Source organism: Micromys minutus (assembly GCF_963924665.1).
Source record: "Micromys minutus genome assembly, chromosome: 31".
In the NCBI taxonomy this organism is placed as follows: domain Eukaryota; kingdom Metazoa; phylum Chordata; class Mammalia; order Rodentia; family Muridae; genus Micromys; species Micromys minutus.
Genome location: NC_137966.1, coordinates 12584250 through 12603442, shown reverse-complemented (window position 1 = coordinate 12603442; position 19193 = coordinate 12584250). Strand labels below are relative to the sequence as shown.

The following is a 19193-nucleotide window of genomic DNA, read 5'->3' as shown; positions in this document are numbered from 1 at the left end:
ATAGAAAATAGTCAGGCCGGAGAGATGGCTCAGCAGCTAAGAGCACTGACTGTTCTTCCAGGGGTTCTGGGTTCAATTCCCAGCAACCACATGGTGGCTCACAACCATCTGTAATGGGATCCGTCACCCTCTATTGGTGTGTCTGAAGAGAGGCAGCGTACTCACATACATAAAATAAATAAATAAATCTTAAAAAATAAAAAAAGAAAATAGTCAAGAAAAAAAATTTGATTGCGCTGAACATGTCCAAAGCTTTTTCCTGTCATGAACCCTACATGTGCAGCCTAAGTATTTGCAGCTTTAACATCCTATTGGCAGAAGTCACCTTCAGAGAGTGTAAAGCCCACCTAGGTGTGTCCTATACCCTTTCTATGAGGGACTCCACTGTGCAGATGTGCTGCCCTCACGGCACCTCTGGAACAGTCCCTTGTGTGCCAAGGAACAGCTGGATTATTCCATCCTCCCTTTGCCCTGTGGACAGCACCCTAACCTCTTCTTACTTACAGGTTGGTGGTTCGTCAGCACAGCTGAAGAGCAAGGCTGGGTCCCTGCAACCTGCCTCGAGGGCCAGGATGGTGTGCAAGATGAATTTTCCCTCCAGCATGAGGAAGGTAGGAGGGAGCTTCCTCCTCACCCCCTTCTTGGCAGCCTCTGCTCAGGGACTGATAGCCCACTAATTCAGGATCCAGAGCCTATGAACAGGATAGGATTAGAACTATAGGGAGAGCCTTACTTCCTCACAGGTTTGTGGGAGCTATCTTTGGTGAGTCTTGCCAAAGCTGGGCCCCCACCCCTTTATAAGACACCCACCCCAGCCTGACTACTGGCACCCCATTACTCTCCAGCATTGCTTTGGTGACTACAATACCAAACTGTATTTATTCATTTGCAAAACGTTCAACCCCATGTGTTTAAACACATCTGATTTTTCTGCTGGTTTAAATGTCCCCTTCTGTCTCCCACACTTTTCCTGGGCACATTTCATAGCAGTTGTTCTTTGTAGTGATGCCTTACATTCCAGCAATGCCCAAGGCCTAAGACTTCCTATTCCCCTGGGAGCTTCCTAAAGCAGAGGCCCTCCATGCCTCTGAAAGCACAGAGTGTCTGAGAGTCAGACAGACCTGTGTGTGGAATCACCTCTCCGAGGTGACTGAACAAGGGAGCAATGGAGGCCTGTGCCCCTGTCCTCCTGAGGGGTGGGGGGCGGGTGAGTGTTGTTGGGTCAGTGGATGGCTCTGGGGTAGCACTGAGACAAACCAAGTATGTTGAGAAAGAGGATAAGGGGAGGGATCTAGAAACCCCAAATTTACACATCCAAAGAATGTAGTGACTTTGCATTTAGTTGGATTACGCTGATACCCTTCAGAATGTGTGTGCTCTGATTCAGGGGTCCTCCAGGAGCTGGGGGAGGGGGTCAAGCTAGCACAGGTTACCTCAGAGGGAGGGGGTATCTCAGTGCAGGCAGCCTGTGTCCCCTTACAGTCTGTGATGGCATGCCTGTGGACCTAACGTTTCACAGATGTGAAGCCACGCTTAGAAAAGCTGGGATTTCCCCACACAGACAAGAGCACATTTTCCTGCAGGGTTAGCATTTTCTTTCCCACTACTCTGACGGTGTCTCGATATAATCGTTCAAGGAAGAGAATGACTACTGGCTACCTCTTTGCTCACACTGAAGCTCATTCCCCGGGCATCTGTCCTCACTAGGATGGCTGGGGCTGGGAGTAGACTCGGGTAGATCCCTCCTAGGAGAGCACTGCTAGGTGCTCCCAGGCTTATGACCCCTGGGAGAATTCTCCTCTTAACTCCACCTTCTGCCCTCCCTCCACATGCTACCTGGCCAGTTTCCTGGAGTTACTGCTCTCTGCCCCGGTCTGTGGGTCGCCGCCGGACTCTGGGGGACTTGTATGCCATCAGCTGGCGTCAAGGTGCCTACCCTCAGAGATTTCTCTGCACTTGGTGCTTGGAGCCGAGTCCCTGCATCTGCATGAGCTCCTTGCTCTGGGACTGCCCATGCCTGCTGCATGTTAAAAAAAAATAATGGTCTTGTCAATCTTGTGTGTACACGCATGCAGGATGGGGAGGAGTGGGCTTGGGGTATTTGACAGCCTTGGAGCTAGGAGGTGTCCCGGTTAGCAAAGGTGCCTAGGCTTTTCGATGATGGTGACTGGGCAGCTCTGTTGCTTTTAGCAGACTTGTTTGAGTCACAGGAGAAAGTCACAGGAGAGAGTCACAGGAGAAAGCCAGATAAAACCAGGCTGACAGCGAGTGGCTCACACCTGTGATCTTGAAGCACTTGAAGGCTGGGGACAAGAGGACCATGAGTTTGAGGACAGCTTGACCTACATAGTGATGATGGTGGTGGGGGAGGAGGAGATACTGACTTATATCACCGAAAAGCCAGAACTAGCTCCAAGCAAGGTTGGGTGTCCGCTTGCCACCTCTGTTCTACTCTGTTTCACTCACGCCGTTTAATGCCTTGAGACACTGGTCCCAGTTACCTATCAGGGACAGTCACCAAAAACTCAGTTTCTTCTTCAACATAAGCATAGGACTGTCCCCTCCCACTGTGTGCCATCCCTAAACCAATCACAGCAGCCAGGCCTTGCAGTACTGTGACTAGACCAGGGTCAGAACCCGGAGCTCGGCCACCCCTATGGCACATGAATGAGCCACCTGCAGATCAGGCTGTTTGCACAGTCCCTGAGCTCGGGCTGGACTCTCTTGCAGCTCTAGCATCCCAGAGCTTGAGAACCCTCCCAGCTGGAACCCGAGGAGACCCAGGGATCATGAGTTTGGATGCACTCGGGATCCGGATGCACTCCTTCCCGCCTGGACCCCCCAAAACTACTGTGCTAGGTTGGCACAATCCTTCCTTCCTCCCATCCCAGCCTGGTGCCTGCCGATTCAGCACTAGAAGAAATAGCTGACTCTGCTGAATACAGGATGTGTGCCACAAGTCAGCACAGCTCCCTCAGAGCTGGTCAGCAGGCCATTTCAATAAATAAATAAAGGCTTGTGTGCTTCGACCTCTGCAGCAGCTGGCTAGCAACGGATGCCTTGAGTGTTTTCCCCAGGACCGTGAGCACTAAGCTATGGCTGACTCAGCCACTCGTCTATGGACCGAAATGTTACCTCTTAGGTGCTTAGCCCTCTCATCTCCTTGCTGGGCTTCTCTGGGTCATGTGTCCACATTTCTCTATGACACTGGAGATGGGAACTTCTCCCTCACTGTCCTGAGCACTGTGCCCAGGGGCCGAGATTGAACAGGATCTCTGGGCTGCTGTGCTTACACGGTGGGAGACAGCTCTCAGGGAGGAGTGTGAACTGGAATGATGGAGCTGTGGCCTGTGGGGAGAGTAGGGTGGGAAGCAGCCCAGCCATGCAGACAATGAGCTGGGGCCGCAACCTGGCCAATGAAAAGTCACCATCCAGGTAACGAGACATGCTCTCTGTCCCTTCCTGGGTGGCAATTTTAGCTTTATCTCTGAACTAAATCTCCACCAATAAGAACTAGGAGGAGCCTAAGGAGGTTAACCCGCTGTGTGAGGAAGGTGCATCCTCTCAGGGTGGGACTTCAGAATATGCCTCTTCTCTAAACAGAGGCTCACTCATAAAACAATTACTAGCCTTTCCAGGCACATTTCGGTGCTGGAGACAAAGCCATTTCTGAGATAGACCAATCCCTGTGTTCATGGAGTTCATGCTCTGCCAGAGGAAACAGATTTGAAATAATAGCGAAGGTCTTGTTAGTTAGAAGGCAATCCCTGGAATGGAGGGGGAGTTAATCTGAGCAAGGGAGATGAGGATGAAGTGGATCAGAATGTTGCATGAAGTTATAGGCCATGACCTTGAGGCACAGATTGGCTGGATAGAAGGGTGATTCTTTGATGTTGAGGGTGTCAGAGGGACTGGGGCCTCTAAGAGCTCAGTGGGAGCCTGAGGAGCCCTGAAATTTCAGAGAGAATTTCCCTCTGTGTAATTCCAGTTCTCAGCCAGCATCCTGGCTCCTCCGGTCAGTCCCTCACCCCGTCACTCTTTGTCCCCGCAGAGGAGAAGTACACAGTCATCTACCCGTACACGGCTCGTGACCAGGATGAAATGAACCTAGAGCGAGGGGTTGTGGTAGAGGTCATCCAGAAGAACCTAGAGGGCTGGTGGAAGATCAGGTACCTGCCTGGGCCTCTCCCTGTGGTTGGGTGGTTTCTGGGTCTCTCTCATGAGAGAGCTCCAGCTTCACAGAGTCTGTGAGCAGCTACAGACAGGTGACACTTCTGTCTCAGCTATGAATACACCTCAGCACAGTTTAACCTCCCTCCCTACGCATAGTTGTTGCAGTAAATATTAAAAAATAATAATGATTTATCTCTTTATCGGCCCTGAGGTCTCACTCCTCAGACCTGACCCTGATACAGAGCCTCTCGTACCTCTGTCGCTCAGCCCGAGCCACCCGATTCAAGCCGCCCTCACGGCCCAACCCTGTCCACGCAATTCCCTTCCCTGGCGGTTTTCTACCACCTGTTCTCCGCCTCTGTCCCGAGGTATTTCTCTACCCCAAAATCCCACATAAATACAACTCTACAGCCCGATAGCTTTTCATTCAGGTTTATATATTTAACTCTCAATTCATAAACCTTCTACACAACAAGATTGCATCGAATAGACAAAGATACAAACTGCCCTTCTATATGAGATACTAGACCTGTAAAATTCTTAATGTTTATAGCTATTTAACGACAATCAGTCCCACCTGGGTCTAGCTGATCCTTGGGAGCCTCCATGTTGTGAGGACCTCCACCCACTCCTCTCTCCTCCCTGACCTCTGACCTCCTCGACCTCTCACCTCCCTTGCCCCACCCAGTCACTGGCTTTCCTTTATTTTACTAATTAAAATGGGAAGGTTCAGATGAAGTCACCTCAGGAGTATGTGACTAGGCAGCCCTTCTTGGGAAAATAGAATTAACATTAAAATATGAACAGCTTCAGGACAATCTACACATAGCTTTCCTGGAAAGTCCAAACAGACAAGACCTCTGAGCTCCCCAAGTCTCAGAGAATAGTATGTTTTACAGAACAGCCTGGGCATAGAGTGGGGCACTCTGACAAGTCTGTGTTAGTACACTGTGGTGTTGGCGAAAGACACACAATAAAGCATTTCTCAGAAATCGCCCATCGTTAAACAGCATGTACCTGTCACAGTACACACCCTGGAACCTCACAGCTCTCGAGTTCAGGAAGGTTTCCACCTGGCTCAGAGGCAGTTGTCAGGATGAGCAGAAGGGTCATCTGAGGCTGGGAAGTATTGGAACCCATACCCTCCTCACCTCAGAGCCTGCTATTCCTACATTTTGCGCTGCCTGTGCTGTGGTTTTGTGCTCCAGTGACGCCCAGAGGAGGTGGGTGGTGTCGCATTTTCAATGAGCTTTTTCCATTTAAAGTAAGACTTATAGAGCTTCTTTTGAGTTTGACAAATGCTTGATTGTGTAGATTTGTATCTCTTTGTAAATTTGCCTCCAGTTACAAATGACCCCAGCCATTTTGTTTTTAAAGTAGTTCCTTCTTTCTCTTCTTTTCCTTCCTTTTTGAAAGGAGGCCACTATACACAGAGTGGCTGTCTTAGAACTCACTCTGTAGAGCAGACTAGCCTGAAACTCAGAGATCTCCCATCTCTGCCCCTCCAGTGCTGGGATCAAAGGTGTGCACAGCTACTGCCCAACGTCTTCAAGTGATTCTTAATGGGACTTGGCTCTGCCATGTATCATGACTGGTCAGATGGGTTTATCTCTCTTTCCCCAAAGGTGTGGCCACCTATTTAAAGAGGTACTTAGTATTAGTAGTTCCTGGTGGGGTTGGCTGATCTCTATGGTGTAAATCCCTATCTTGTGGCCACTTTCAAGTAACCAGTATGTTGCTGCTAAATGTGGAGTTCAGAAGATATTTGTGCAGTGGGCTTTTGCAACATCTCAGGTCCAAACAGGTCTCTCTAGTTATTGTTTTGAAACCCAAGCTTCATGTGAGAATTAAGTGATCGTTGCGCTCACTCATACGCTTTAAGGACAGTGAGCTAGTGTGTCAGAGTCCCTGTCATTCTCCAGTGCAGTGGCAGCTAACATGGAAGTACTACATCACTCACGTCTCAGTGTCTTTGTGTGAAGCAGCCCAGAGTCCTGTGCTGTCAGTGTGAGGCTTTGCACCAGGGATGGGGGCTGCTAGGAAAGGACCAAGAACAGCTAAGAGATTTGAATCCATTCCTGCCACACACTTGCTTATAAACCCGAGTGAAGTATTCAATTAATACCAGTTCATACCAGTTAATACCAGTAGGTCCCAGGCTTCTTACCTTCAAAACAGATTCCAATTCCAGGTGTAAATTCTTTACCTGAAATGCATGGGACCAGAAGTGTCTTAGAGTTTTATTGCTGTGAACAGACACCATGACCAAGGGAAATCTTATAAATTAAAACATTTAATTGAGGTTGGCTTACAGGTTCAGAGGTTCAGTCCAGTATCAAGGTAGAAGCATGGCAGCATCCAGGTAGGCATGGTGCAGGAGGAGCTGAGAGTTCTACATCTTCATCCAAGGAAAGCCCGGAACAGACTGAGCATCCTCAGGCAGCTAGGAGGAGTGTCTCCAAGCCCATCCCCAGAGTAACACACTTCCTCCAACAAGGCCATACCTTCTACTAGTGCCACTCCCTGGGCCAAGCATATGCAAACCAACCATCACATTCCACTCCCTGGTCCCCATAGGCTTGTTCACACTCACGAGTCTGTGGGGGCCATAGCTAAACATAGCATAATAAAAAGTACATTTAGTCCAACTTCTAAGTCCCCATAGTCTGTAGCAGTATCAACAATGTTAAAAGTCCAAAGTTCAAAGTCTCTTCTGAGATCCATCCAATCAATTAACTGTAATCCTTGAATTAAGTCAGGCAACCAGCTGGGCAAACTCCAAATTCTGCCATCTCCATGCCTGATGTCAAAACAGTCTTCAGATTTTCAACTCCTTTTTCATCTTTGTTGATGGCAACAAACTTCTTTCTCCTGGGCTGGTTCCACTCCCTGTTAGCAGCTTTCCTTGGTACATATCCCGCTGCTCTGGAATCTTTAACATCTTTGGGTCTCCAAGGCAGTTTCAATGTTACGGCTTCTCGTTTCAATGTCTGGGATCCACACGGGACCTTCTGGGCTCCTCCAAGGGCGGGCTTCACTTCTCCAGCTCTGCCCTCTGTAGCACTTCAAGCTCAGGTTGATCCACTACACCTTTGCTGTTGTTCTTGGTGATCATCCCATGGTACTGGCATCTCAAATATACTGGGGTTTTCCATTGAACTAGGCTTCACCAATAGCCTCTCATAGGCTCCCTTCATGGTGTCAAGCCTCAAATTCTTTGCATGACCCCTTCAATCCTGGATTATCAACTACAACTGAGGCTGCACTTTCACCAATGGCCTCCCATGGCCTCTCACAGTGCCAAGCCTCAGCTGTTCTTCATGAGGCCTTCGTGCCTTCAAACCCAGTACCACCTGGGTGACTCTTACACATTACCAAGTACAGCTGCAGCATGAAGTACAACCTTGGCTATCTCTGGAACACAGTTTTTGTGCTCTCAGAAAACACCTTCCAGAAGATTTCACCTCAGTGATGCTGATCTCTTCTTAATCATCACTAATTTCTTAGCTCAAGCTAACCAGCATCAATTGTCCCAGTGGTCTCCTCCTCTTAAATATAAGGCCAGAGCCATATGGCCGAAGCTGCCAAGTTCTGCTGCTTGCAGGAGCTGAAATGTCCCCCCCCCCCACCTTGTTCTATTACATTATCGCTAGATTCCTCTTTTCTAACTCCTTCACTACCTAAACTTGGCTGTCCTGAATCTTTCTCGGTAGATTGACCTTGAATTTAAAGATCTGTATGCCAGTCTCCTGGGATTAAAGGTGTGTACCACCACATCTGGATTTAAGCTTTCTTCATCTAGAACTTGCTCTATTCTAGTCTGGCCTCAACCTCAGAGATCTGCTTGCTTTTGCCTCCTAGAATTAAAGGTTTGTACTAAATTGCCTGGAGCTAATTTAGCTGGGTGGGGTCTTGCTCCAAGGTTCTTACTTTCTTAATTCAACTTAAAATTCTTGAAAGCAGGATTTAGCTCCCTTTCACTTCTTGGTGTTCCTTTAATTCTCAAACCATGTATTTTGTATTTTTCCTTTCTCAACTTGCTCCTTTTCATTAAACTGCTCTTCATAAGGGTGCGCTTTAGTAACCACACAACAGAATTTACACCAGGCTGTTTTGAGACTTCCTTTTTCAAAGCAATTAATCTAAATCTCTTTATCTTAAACTCAGGTAGACTCTTTGGACAAGGGCAAAAAGCAGCCATGTTCTTCACAAAAATACTACAAAAACAGTCTATTGGCCACATACTGAAATTCTCCACTGAAACTGCTTGATCCAAGTCAGCACATTTCAAATCACTCTCAGTAACAAAGTCTTCTATATTCTTACTAGGATAGTCCATTAAGCCCCATTTAAAGCCTTCCACAGCTTTCCAAATCCAAAGTCCCAAAATAAACATTCTTCTAAACAAAAGCAAGGTCAGGCCTATCACAGCAACACCCCAGGCCCTGGTACCAACTTCTGTCTTAGTTAGGGTTTTATTGCTGTGAACAGACACCATGACCAAGGGAAGTCTTATAAATTAAAACATTTAATTGAGGCTGGCTTACAGGTTCAGAGGTTCAGTCCAGTATCAAGGCAGAAGTATGGCAGCATCCAGGCAGGCATGGTGCAGGAGGAGCTGAGAGTTCTACGTCTTTATCCAAAGGAAGCCAGGAACAGACTGAGCATCCTCAGGCAGTTAGGAGGAGTGTCTCCAAGCCCATTCCCAGAGTGACACACTCCCTCTAACAAGGCCACACCTTCTACTAGTGCCATTCCCTGGGCCAAGCATATGCAAACCATCACAAGAAGTCTTTGGGATCTGGGATATTTTCATCATTGGGGGATGGTGTAATGCAATATGTTGGGTTTGTGGAGGGCCACAGTAAACCCAGATTCACTGTCATGCACATATGGCACACACACACAATTGGAAGATGAGTTCGTGCGAGTCCAATGCAGATGCATTTTGACTGTGATCCATCACATGAAGTCAAGTTTGGAATTTATTTCTTTGTGGTGTCACACTGATGCCCGAGAAGCTTCACTGGGAGATGGGCGCCATCTTCTTGCCAAGGTTGGCTGGGTTCAAACACACTAAGGCTGTAAAGTGCTTAGGGCAGGACTGACAGAGTAGGTGCCAAGAGTGCTTGCTGGTTGTCACTGTCATGACCATCACCATCACAGTGATACCTCAAGAGGTCAGCTTTGATGCAGAACTTCACTGCAGGTCGCCCATGATACGACAAGCCCATTGGCAGCTTAACCCCTTGGCCTTTAATGTCTCCATTGAATTCACCAATACCCAGTTGCTCATACCCAATGGCTTGTGTTCTATCAAGAAGACAGGAAATCCACAGCCAGATGTGCTTTGCAGATGCAGGGATTACAGTGTATGCAGAAGCCAGAGGGTCGTTATGGAGATTGGGCCTCATTTGAGGGTTGGAAGACTCAATGACATTAAGTAAAACTAGGGAGAGGAACAGGTGCCACTGGGAGGAAGAGGGAGGAGCTTGTTAGGCAGAGACCCACCATGAGCAGCGCTGTGGCGAGGTGACCAGCAGTGGTGCATTTTTGGAGACTTCAAGTGGAAGGGGTATGTGGGACATGGTGGTTGTGAAGAGAGGGAAATGAAGGGCAGGCAGGTGGGGAGGACCTGGAAGTCCAAGCTGAAGGCTCGAGCATCATCAGAGGGCAATGAACTGCATGGAGCCTCTAGACCACAACGGTGAGAATTCACTGTCCACTACCCTGGACCAGATGTATAGGCACCCCTCCAACCACCACAAGTTCCACAGACCAACCTGACTCGAATCCTTCCCCTTCCTCCCAGGTTCCAGGGCAAAGAGGGCTGGGCCCCTGCTTCCTACCTAAAGAAGAGCAGTGGGGAACCCTTGCCCCCAAAGCTGGGCGCTAGCTCATCTGCTCACTCAGGGGCCCTCGACCTGGATGGCGTCTCCCGGCAACAGAATGCTATGGGCAGGGAGAAGGAACCGCTCAACAACCAGAGGGATGGCCGGTTTGAAGGTCGCCTAGTGCCAGATGGTGACGTTAAGCAGAGTGAGTGATGCCCACCCTTGCGAGGACAGCTGAGGTCTATGTGAGTTTCGGGTAGCTCCCTTCTTCCTCATGGCATCCCCTGCCATCTGATGATATCCTGAAGAAAACAATAAAGGCTTGGGGAGTTTGGGTAACTAACTCACCAAGACCACTGGACCAGCAGATCCCAGAAACTGAACGGTATACTGTTCCTTCCCTAGAGTGTTCCAGTGTGTCATGACAACCAAGCACCTGCTGTGTGTCGGGAGTCTCCTGATTAGCTCACTGGCTCCTCCTTGGAGGGACTGCTTTTTGTTTTACAGCTGAAACATCAGAGAAATGAGACCAAGGTTATTTACCTGGTAACAGTGGGACTGGGGGCGTCGAACTAAGGCCTACACCCTTCTAGTGTTCTCCATGACCTCATATGTGAGACAGAGGGAGAAAAGCTGACCTCATGTTGGGTTTGCTTCAACCATTTTGTTTTTCAAAGCTTCCCAATTTATATTTTACTAATTAATTTTACCACACACTGAAAGCAGAGTTACCCGTAGCTGTCTGCGTTGCACCTGGAACTGTGTCCCCAACATCCTGTGCTGGTCCTGAGGGCAGCGAGAATCTATAGAGAAAGAACTCCACACCTCAGAGATGAGGACTTAGCTCCATGCTTTCTTCAGGAGCCTAAGTGCCAAGAGCTTCATGACTGCTAGAGGCCATTGGTCCCAACCCAAGTTCTGTGTTTCTGGTCTCACACAGTCAAGAGCATTGCCCACTAATAGTAGGGAACTAAAAGAAATTCTGAAGTAACGTGACTTTGTTAGAATGTTTGGATATTGAATCAAAGTCTCCTCCCCCAACACACACACACACACACACACACACACACACCTTGATTAACAGTACCTCATTTAATCTAGAGACTCATTTTCATTCTACACAACAGAGCAAGTTTGTGTCTACAGCTGAGATGATACCTCTATGGAGTCAAGAATCTTGGTCTCCAACATCTGTTTTGTGTTGCCCTTGTCATCCATTGTGGCCCATCACTGTCCAGCCAGTGAAAGGCTGTGAAATAGCACAAATCCCCTGCCTTCCATGATGTTCCGCTGGACTTACTCAGTGGCGACACTAAGCTGCAAGGGAGTCAAGAAATGGCAGTCTTTATAGAGGTGCTAAACATCTTGGCCAAAACTCAGGTGTTTTATAATATTATAGAAGATGAGGAAATAGGTATTTCACATTACTCTTGCTGCCAGGGAGAGGTAGGTATCCAGTAGGCTGTTCTACAGAAAAAGACCTATGGCTCAGAGTCAAACAGTAATTTTATCTTGTGCTGGGAGCCCATGAGTCTGGGCCCAGCTCTGTATAGCTCTGAGTCCGTGTTGTATGCCCTGAGTGAACAGCTTCCCCTTACTTGGGGATCGGTGCCCATCATCAGTTGTTCTCATTTAGAAAAGGTCCGGGGGAGGCTGTGGTTCTGGCCTCTCATGGTCAAGAGCATAGTTCAGGAATAGCAGGGGACCAAATGGAGGTCCCAAGACAAGGACAAGGAGAGCATGCATACCCAGGCTGTTCTCACCTGTGGCTCCTGGACAGAGGAGGGAGGGATGAGACCCACCTGGCTCCCACAGCTGGGAGTCTGTCTGTGGTGCTCTGCCTGTGAATGACATGGAGTCTTGTTTCCCATAGGATCACCAAAGATGAGGCAAAGACCCCCTCCTCGCCGGGACATGACCATTGTAAGTGCACACTTGCCCTAGAGCCTCATCTCCATGGCCTGGGGGCTTGTCTGGGGCACCCACTAGACCTCACATATTCCAGTCCTTCCCAAGTAGTTCTTGACAACAAAGCAACCTATGTATAGCCGTCCCAAGGTTAGACGAGGCACAGGTACCTTTTTAACCAATGTAGGCTAAGCATCCTTCATCCAAAAATCCAAAATGCTTCAAAATCTTGACACTTTGTGCACCAACACGACACCAAAAGTGGAAAGAAAATTCCATACCCGACCTCACGTGACAGATCACAGTCAAAACAAGGACACACTAAAAATATCGGAAGATGCACTGCCCTGGCTAAATACACATGAAGCATAAATGTATTTTGGGTTTGAACTTGGATCCTATCCCCAAGATGGCTCACTGTGTGTACAAATATTTCAAACTATAAACCGCGAGTGATCACAAGCAATTTGGAAAGGGATTGCTTTGGAAAGGGGCTCTTTGAAAATATCTGCCCTTTCTTGGGTATCTGTCCAGCACTATAACTATACCAGGTGAGTCACCCAGTAGCATATTTCATGTTCAGAGCAGATGTACCAAGCTAGCAATATTGGGATACCCATTCTGCAGAAGGTGAAGTGGAGGCTTGGCGTGGCCCTTCATAAGCATTCCAGCCCACTTGGGTCTGATTTGTTGGCCTGAGGTCTTCCCACAGCCTCGCTGTCTCTTACATTCTGACCCTTTTGTGTTTTCCCAAGTTCTCACGGTGTGCCCGGGTGTTGCTTGTAACTGTAACATTGAAGGGCCAGAATGACCTCACCTAGGAGGTGACAGTCAAGCCCTCTTCGTTTTCCCCTTCAGAAGCTAACTGAGCTTCCTAGCACCCCTTGATGTTGTGTACCCCTCATTCCATCATGCCACCCTGACTCAGTCAGCCCTGTATGTAACCCTTCCAGCCTCGAGGTCTCAACCTGCCAAAGCCTCCCATCCCGCCGCAGGTGGAAGAAGAGTATTACACCATTGCCGAATTCCAGACCACCATCCCAGATGGCATCAGCTTCCAGGCCGGCCTGAAGGTGGAGGTGAGCATCTGGTGCTATTCTTCCTTCCAGGCATTGGCTTCTCGGTCTCACCTCCTGCTATAGGGGAGGGAGAGGAGGTTAATGGCTTTATTAAGCTATGACAATATCTTCATAATCACACCCCAAACTGTTGGCCACTTTGAGTGTACAAGTCATTGGTGTCTTTTCTTTGGAGTTGTGTAACCATCACTACAATCCGGTTCCAAAGCCCTTAGCAAGGACCCTGGCTCACCAGCAACCACTGGTCTCCCTTTTCATGTCAACCCACCCTGGTCCTTCTGTCTTATATGTCTGTCTTAGTTTGGGCTTCATTGCTTTGAGGAGACAGCATGACCAAGGTAACTCTTATAAAGGCAAATGTTTAATCGGGGCTGGCTTACAGTTTCAGAGGTTCAGTCCATTATCATCAGGAAACATGGCGGCCTGTGCATAGACATGGTGCTGGAGAAGGAGCTGCGAGTTCTGCATCCTGATCTGAAGGTAGCCAGGACGAGACTCCTTCTACCAGTCTTGAGCATATAAATAAGACCTCAAAGTCAAACCTCCCAGTGACCACCCCCTCCAACAAGGTCACACAACTCCAACTTGGCCACATCACCTAATAGTGTCATTTCCTGTGGGCCAAGCATTCAGACAGTCTATGGGGACCAAACCTATTGAAACCACCACAACAGCCCTGTTTGGCTGGCTTATATTTCCTTTTCTTTTTTTTTAAATTTTATTTATTTTTATGTGTATGGGTGTTTTACCAATATGTATGTCTGTTTATCACATGCCTAATGTATGTGGAGGCCAGAAAAGGGCATCAGATCCCTGGAGACTGGAATTATAGTCAGTCGTGGATGCTGGAACTGAACCTGGGTCCTCTGGTAAAACAGCCAGTGCTCCTAGCCTCTGAGCCATGTCTGCAACCCCTGTCTTACTTTTTAAGAAGATGAGTTTATCATGTGTGGGTGTTTGGCATTCACTACTCGCAGAGGACAGGGGACAACTTTTCCACAAGTCTCTCCTTGTTTTGAGGCAGGGTCTTTGGTTGTTTCTGCTGTAGTACTTCCTAGTTGAGCTTCTGGCCAATACTCCTGACTCCAGCTCCCATGTAGTGCTGAAGCTGGGGTTACACACCTGAGCCACCAGGCCTCCAAGGATCAAACCTGGGGCATTAGTGTTACAAAAATATTCGTACCCACGGAACCATCCCTTGGTCCTGTATTCCTCTTTCTGCCACCGCCTGCTTCCTGTCTCTTCTGCCCGCCCCGCCCATGCTCTGTCTGTACACTGTGATCTGGGTAACCAAGGTTACCCCTTTCTGCCTCGTGTGTATCTTCTATGTTCACAACTATAGGGATGAAAGGTATTTCCCATGCTCTCGAGAAATCCTGCAGTTAACAAGATGGCAGCAAAGAACAGGGACTAGGAATCTAGTGAAGACACCTCCTGACAGATGGTCTGGCCCCTGGAGCCTCTACTTCTGCTCCATCATGAGTAAACTCTGGCCAGAAGCTTCCTATCCTACTTCAGGAGGCAGAGATTAAATCTGCTCACCTCTTGGATGCTCATAATTCAGTTCCCAGGATTATATCTGTGATTTTTGGTGAGCATTTAAATAAAAAAACTACCAGGGCAGTGGTGGTACACACCTTTGATCTCAGTGCTCAGGAGGCAGAGGCAGGTGGATCTCTGTAAGTTCAAGGCTAGCCTAGTCTAGAGAACAAGTCCAAAGGCTCTACAGAAAAACCCTATCTTGGTGAGGGGGTGGGGGAGGGAGATTACATCTCTGTAGAACATGTAGAGAGTTTTTGGCTTGTCGTCTTTCCTGAAAAAAATATAATTTTAACCTACAATACAATATATATTCTGAGTATAGAATATATACATATACATATTATATTATACACACACACACACACACACACACACACACACACACATGGAAAGAGAGAGCGCATGCACAATCTAAGATGAATGGTTCATCCTTAGGGCATCCTGTTCAGTCTCATAGTTCATTAACTTGATCCTCGGCTTTTCAGTAAGTTCCTCATTTTCGTTCAATGGTTGTAATGTTCGTTGCTGTGCATTCTTGATTCCTTCTCACAGCTGCCTGCTCTGGTCTCAGCTGGCCTGTAGTGTTCTCTGTCTAAGGAAAATGGCTTCGCTCAGTCCTGACGCCGTCACTGACTCTTTTCCCTCAGTCTTTGTGTTGTTACTGATATTTGTTGCACTTATTCTATGAACTCAGAACCTGGTTTTGGCCGCAGGGACCAGAGCTCAGAAATAGATTAGTTGCTTGACATATGTGAGACCCCGGGTCCCATTGTCAAGTATCATAGAATGAAGGAGAAGACACATCGTCTGCGACTCAGTCCATGGAAATACATACAGGAGGTCAATTGGCTTCTAAAGGCTTCTAAGCCAGCCACAGAGCAGCATCAAGTCTCTGTGGCCTCAGCCTGCATCCTCACAGTTGCTACCTACGGCTCCCATACAAGAACAGGACCAAGGACAGAGGCCAGCCAAGCTGGCTGGCACTGTGGTATCTTCATAGCTACTTCCCTGTCACTCCTGCTAGACTCACTCTATCCTGCCTGTCCACCACATCCTCTTCTCTGCCACCTTCTCTCCAATCTGCTAATGCCGAGTGCATTTGCATGCTTTTGCCAAGACAACGCACTTTTGCTTGTTTGAACGTTTGCAAACCTTGCTGCTGTTGTCATCATTCAAGTGGCGGGTCTCCAAGTGATACCCAGGACTTCAGGTTACCAAGTGGGGTCTCCTGGTGCTGAGTCTGTGGTTGCTGTCCTTCCTGCCAGGCCTCGGTCCTTATGGCTCCTATGGCAGTTTCTAAGGCCAGGCACTGCTCTTCCTGAGGGGCAGAGGCAGGCAGTACTCAGAGCTCCTCCATTCACCCTTCTCAGAACCCTCTGCCCAGTCCTTCGCTCTCCTGAGGTTCTGCTCTGCATCTGTAGAGTGGGAGGGCTGTCCCTGGGTCATAGAGAGGTTGTGAGGATCTGTAGAATGGGAGGGCTGTCCCTGGGTCACAGAGAGGTCCTAAACATTAGCTTTCCTGTATACAGAACCTAGCTGGGAATCCCAAGTGTTAGTGTTATAGGACTGCCATGTTCCAACGTACCCAGATGGGCTGGGTTAAATACATTGATTTACCTTCTATGGCACTGGGAGCTGAAGTCCAGGATCCTATGGCTTCTTTCCTTGGCCTACAGTTAGCCACCTTCTTGTTGTGCCTCCATACACGTAATCCCTGCTCTGTATTTATAAATCTCAGGCCTGCTTTCATGACCCATTTCCACCTAGTCTCTTCTTTAAAGACCCTACCCAGATGCAAGAACATCTGGAGTACCGAAGGTGAACGCTTCCTGTAGGGACCTGAGAGCAGCCTGTCTCGTACAGTTTACATAACCGTTCATCTCCAATAACTCACCTGAATGATGCTGGACCCAAATGACATCCTATCTTATCTTAAGTAACATCATCAAGTTCAGCTCTAAAACACCACCATTCAGTTCAGTGGATACAGGCACCAGGAGGAGATGAAACTCATTGCATCCCACCAGCCTCAGTTCCCCTGAGTGTGAGCATGGCAAATCATTGGCCTGAAGGGGTCTTCTGTGTTTAAAGATTTCTATTTTTCTTACGGCATAGTTGCTATAAACACCAGACACTAAGCACTTTTCCTGCCCCCCTTCTAGGTGATTGAGAAGAGCCTAAGTGGTTGGTGGTACATTCAGATGGAAGATAAGGAGGGATGGGCTCCAGCTACCTTCATTGACAAATACAAGAAGACCAGCAGTGCCTCAAGGCCCAACTTCCTGGCCCCCTTACCCCATGAGATGACTCAGCTCCGGCTTGGGGATGCAGCTGCAACGGAGAACAATATGGGTCCAGAAGTAGTGGGGCCCTCCAGACCCCTGCCTGAGGCACCACATGGTGCTATGGACTCTGGGATGCTGTGGTCCAAAGACTGGAAAGGAGGAAAGGAAGCCCCAAGAAAGGCATCTTCAGACCTGTCTGCATCAACAGGATATGAGGAGATCTCAGACCCCACACAGGAGGAGAAGCCTAGCCTCCCTCCGCGCAAAGAGTCCATCATCAAGTCTGAAGAAGAGTTGCTGGAGAGGGAGAGGCAAAAGATGGAACCGCTCCGGGGCTCCTCCCCCAAGCCCCCTGGCATGATTTTGCCAATGATTCCAGCCAAGCATGCCCCGCTGGCCCGGGACAGCAGGAAATCAGAGCCCAAGCCTGACAAGAGCAAGTTCCCACTGAGAAATGACATGGGATTAGAGTGTGGCCACAAGGTGCTGGCCAAGGAAGTGAAAAAACCCAACCTCCGGCCCATCTCCAGGTCCAAAGCTGAGCTGCCCGAGGAGAAGGCGGAACCTACCCCCCAGAATCTGTTCTTGAAGTCTAGACCTCAGGTTAGGCCCAAACCAACTCCTTCCCCCAAGACAGAGGCAGCTCAGGGTGAAAACCAAGTGGACATCTACAATCTCAGGAGCAAGCTCAGACCTGCCAAGTCTCAAGAGAAAGCCTTATTGGATGGAGAAGGCCACCATGCTACTGGGGGCCATGACACAGCCCTCAGCCGAAGCTTCCTTCCTGGAGAGGGACCAGGCCGTGGCCAGGACAGGTCTGGCAAACAGGATGGGCTGAGTCCAAAGGAGACACCCTGCCGAGCCCCTCCAAGGCCAGCCAAGACCACAGACCCTGGGCCCAAGAATGTGCCTATGCCTGTCCAAGAAGCAACCCAGCAAAGACCTGTGGTCCCACCTCGGAGACCCCCACCCCCCAAGAAAAGCTCCTCATCACCATTGTCATGCAGGCCCCTCCCAGAGATCAGAGGTTCACAGCGTGAAGAAAGCAGAGCCGTTCCTGCTGCAGGTCGGGCCCTCCTTGTCCCTCCGAAAGCCAAACCCTTCCTTTCCAACTCCTCCTCGGTGGGCCAAGATGACATTCGAGGCAAAGGAGGGCCGGGGCCACGCATAGCTGCTAAGGTGGGAGAAACCAGAGAGAAGTCAGCTTCCTTCCTCAATGCCGATGGGCCAAAGGACTCACTGTATGTGGCTGTGGCCAACTTTGAAGGAGATGAAGACACCAGCAGCTTCCAGGAAGGAACAGTGTTTGAAGTCCGGGAGAAGAACTGCAGTGGCTGGTGGTTCTGCCAGGTCCTCAGTGGGGCTCCTCCCTGGGAAGGCTGGATTCCTTCCAACTACCTCCGGAAGAAACCCTAACATCCCCACCCTACCCGGAGACCCCGCTGTCCCTGCTGGCCTCCCCTACGTATTTAATACGCATCTTAATTTATCAACCTCCACAACATTTCAAGGAAGGCAGCCACTGAGGTGCTGTGGCTCCTTCCCTCCCAGGGTGGAGAATGCTTGGTGCAGATTGTCCTGTAGCCTGGAGTCTGGTTCTCCGTGTTGTGGCATCTCCAGACATCTCAAAAGCCACAGCCTTTGCTAGGTGGAAGCCATGTTACCATCCTTGTCTGTAGCAGAGCCTGTCCTCTTAGACACCATCTTGTCCTCCAGAAGCAGGACTGTGACACTCACAGACCTCCAGAACTGACACCGGTCACCTGGAAAACTTCCAGACCACACCTCAGTGCTCAGTTGTAGCACAGGGAGGACGGTCCACACAACCTGTGAGAGCTCGCTCTAACTTCTCCATGTTACTAGAGGCCAAGTAAGGGCTTCGTTCACTGTTCCCAGAATACCTGGTCCCAGGAGGAACTGAGTCCCGAGAGAATCAGCTTCTGGGCTTTCTGCTTCTAAGTCCTGAGCAGATGCAGATGCCCTAAAGCTGTCCTGGAGATTCACTCTGTTATCCTGCCTCCCGGATGCCGTGGCCCGTGATCAGTCCTAAAGGAGCATGCTTCATTTCACTGATAAAGCCCCTGGCCCATCCAGGGCTTTTAAATTCCAATTCCTGCCCACCTCCCTCAGTCCCTAGAACAAGAGTCTCCACGTTTCTTTAAGTTCACAAGGCACACAGTCCGTGAGTACTTCTTCGTCCAGTAGGTGCCAAACTGCCCTTGGCCTTCTGCCTTCATGTTCTAACTGCCAACCAGCTTCCCCTGCTCTATCACACCCATTTTCTAGATGAAGAAACTGATGCTCTACAGACCCTAGGACATGCTAGCTAGGGAGCGGCTGGAGTCCAGGCTTGCCTGATCCCAACATTCCTG

The 19193-nt window shown here is 49.1% G+C and overlaps 1 protein-coding gene across 1 annotated transcript in view; it reads left to right on the top strand.

The window, feature by feature from the left end:
• The window catches only part of SH3PXD2B (SH3 and PX domains 2B), a gene marked incomplete at its 5' end in the record, with an annotated part of 75138 nt that extends 56713 nt beyond the window's left edge, over positions 1–18425 (top strand). The window contains 6 exons of the mRNA XM_080942049.1: positions 507–611; positions 4052–4169; positions 9986–10212; positions 11881–11930; positions 12869–12994; positions 16699–18425. Coding sequence (XP_080798175.1) covers positions 507–611; positions 4052–4169; positions 9986–10212; positions 11881–11930; positions 12869–12994; positions 16699–18237 — 2165 coding nt within the window. The 3' untranslated portion in view covers positions 18238–18425. The remainder of the gene's footprint in view (positions 1–506; positions 612–4051; positions 4170–9985; positions 10213–11880; positions 11931–12868; positions 12995–16698) is intronic.
• Positions 18426–19193: the final 768 nt, after the last annotated feature.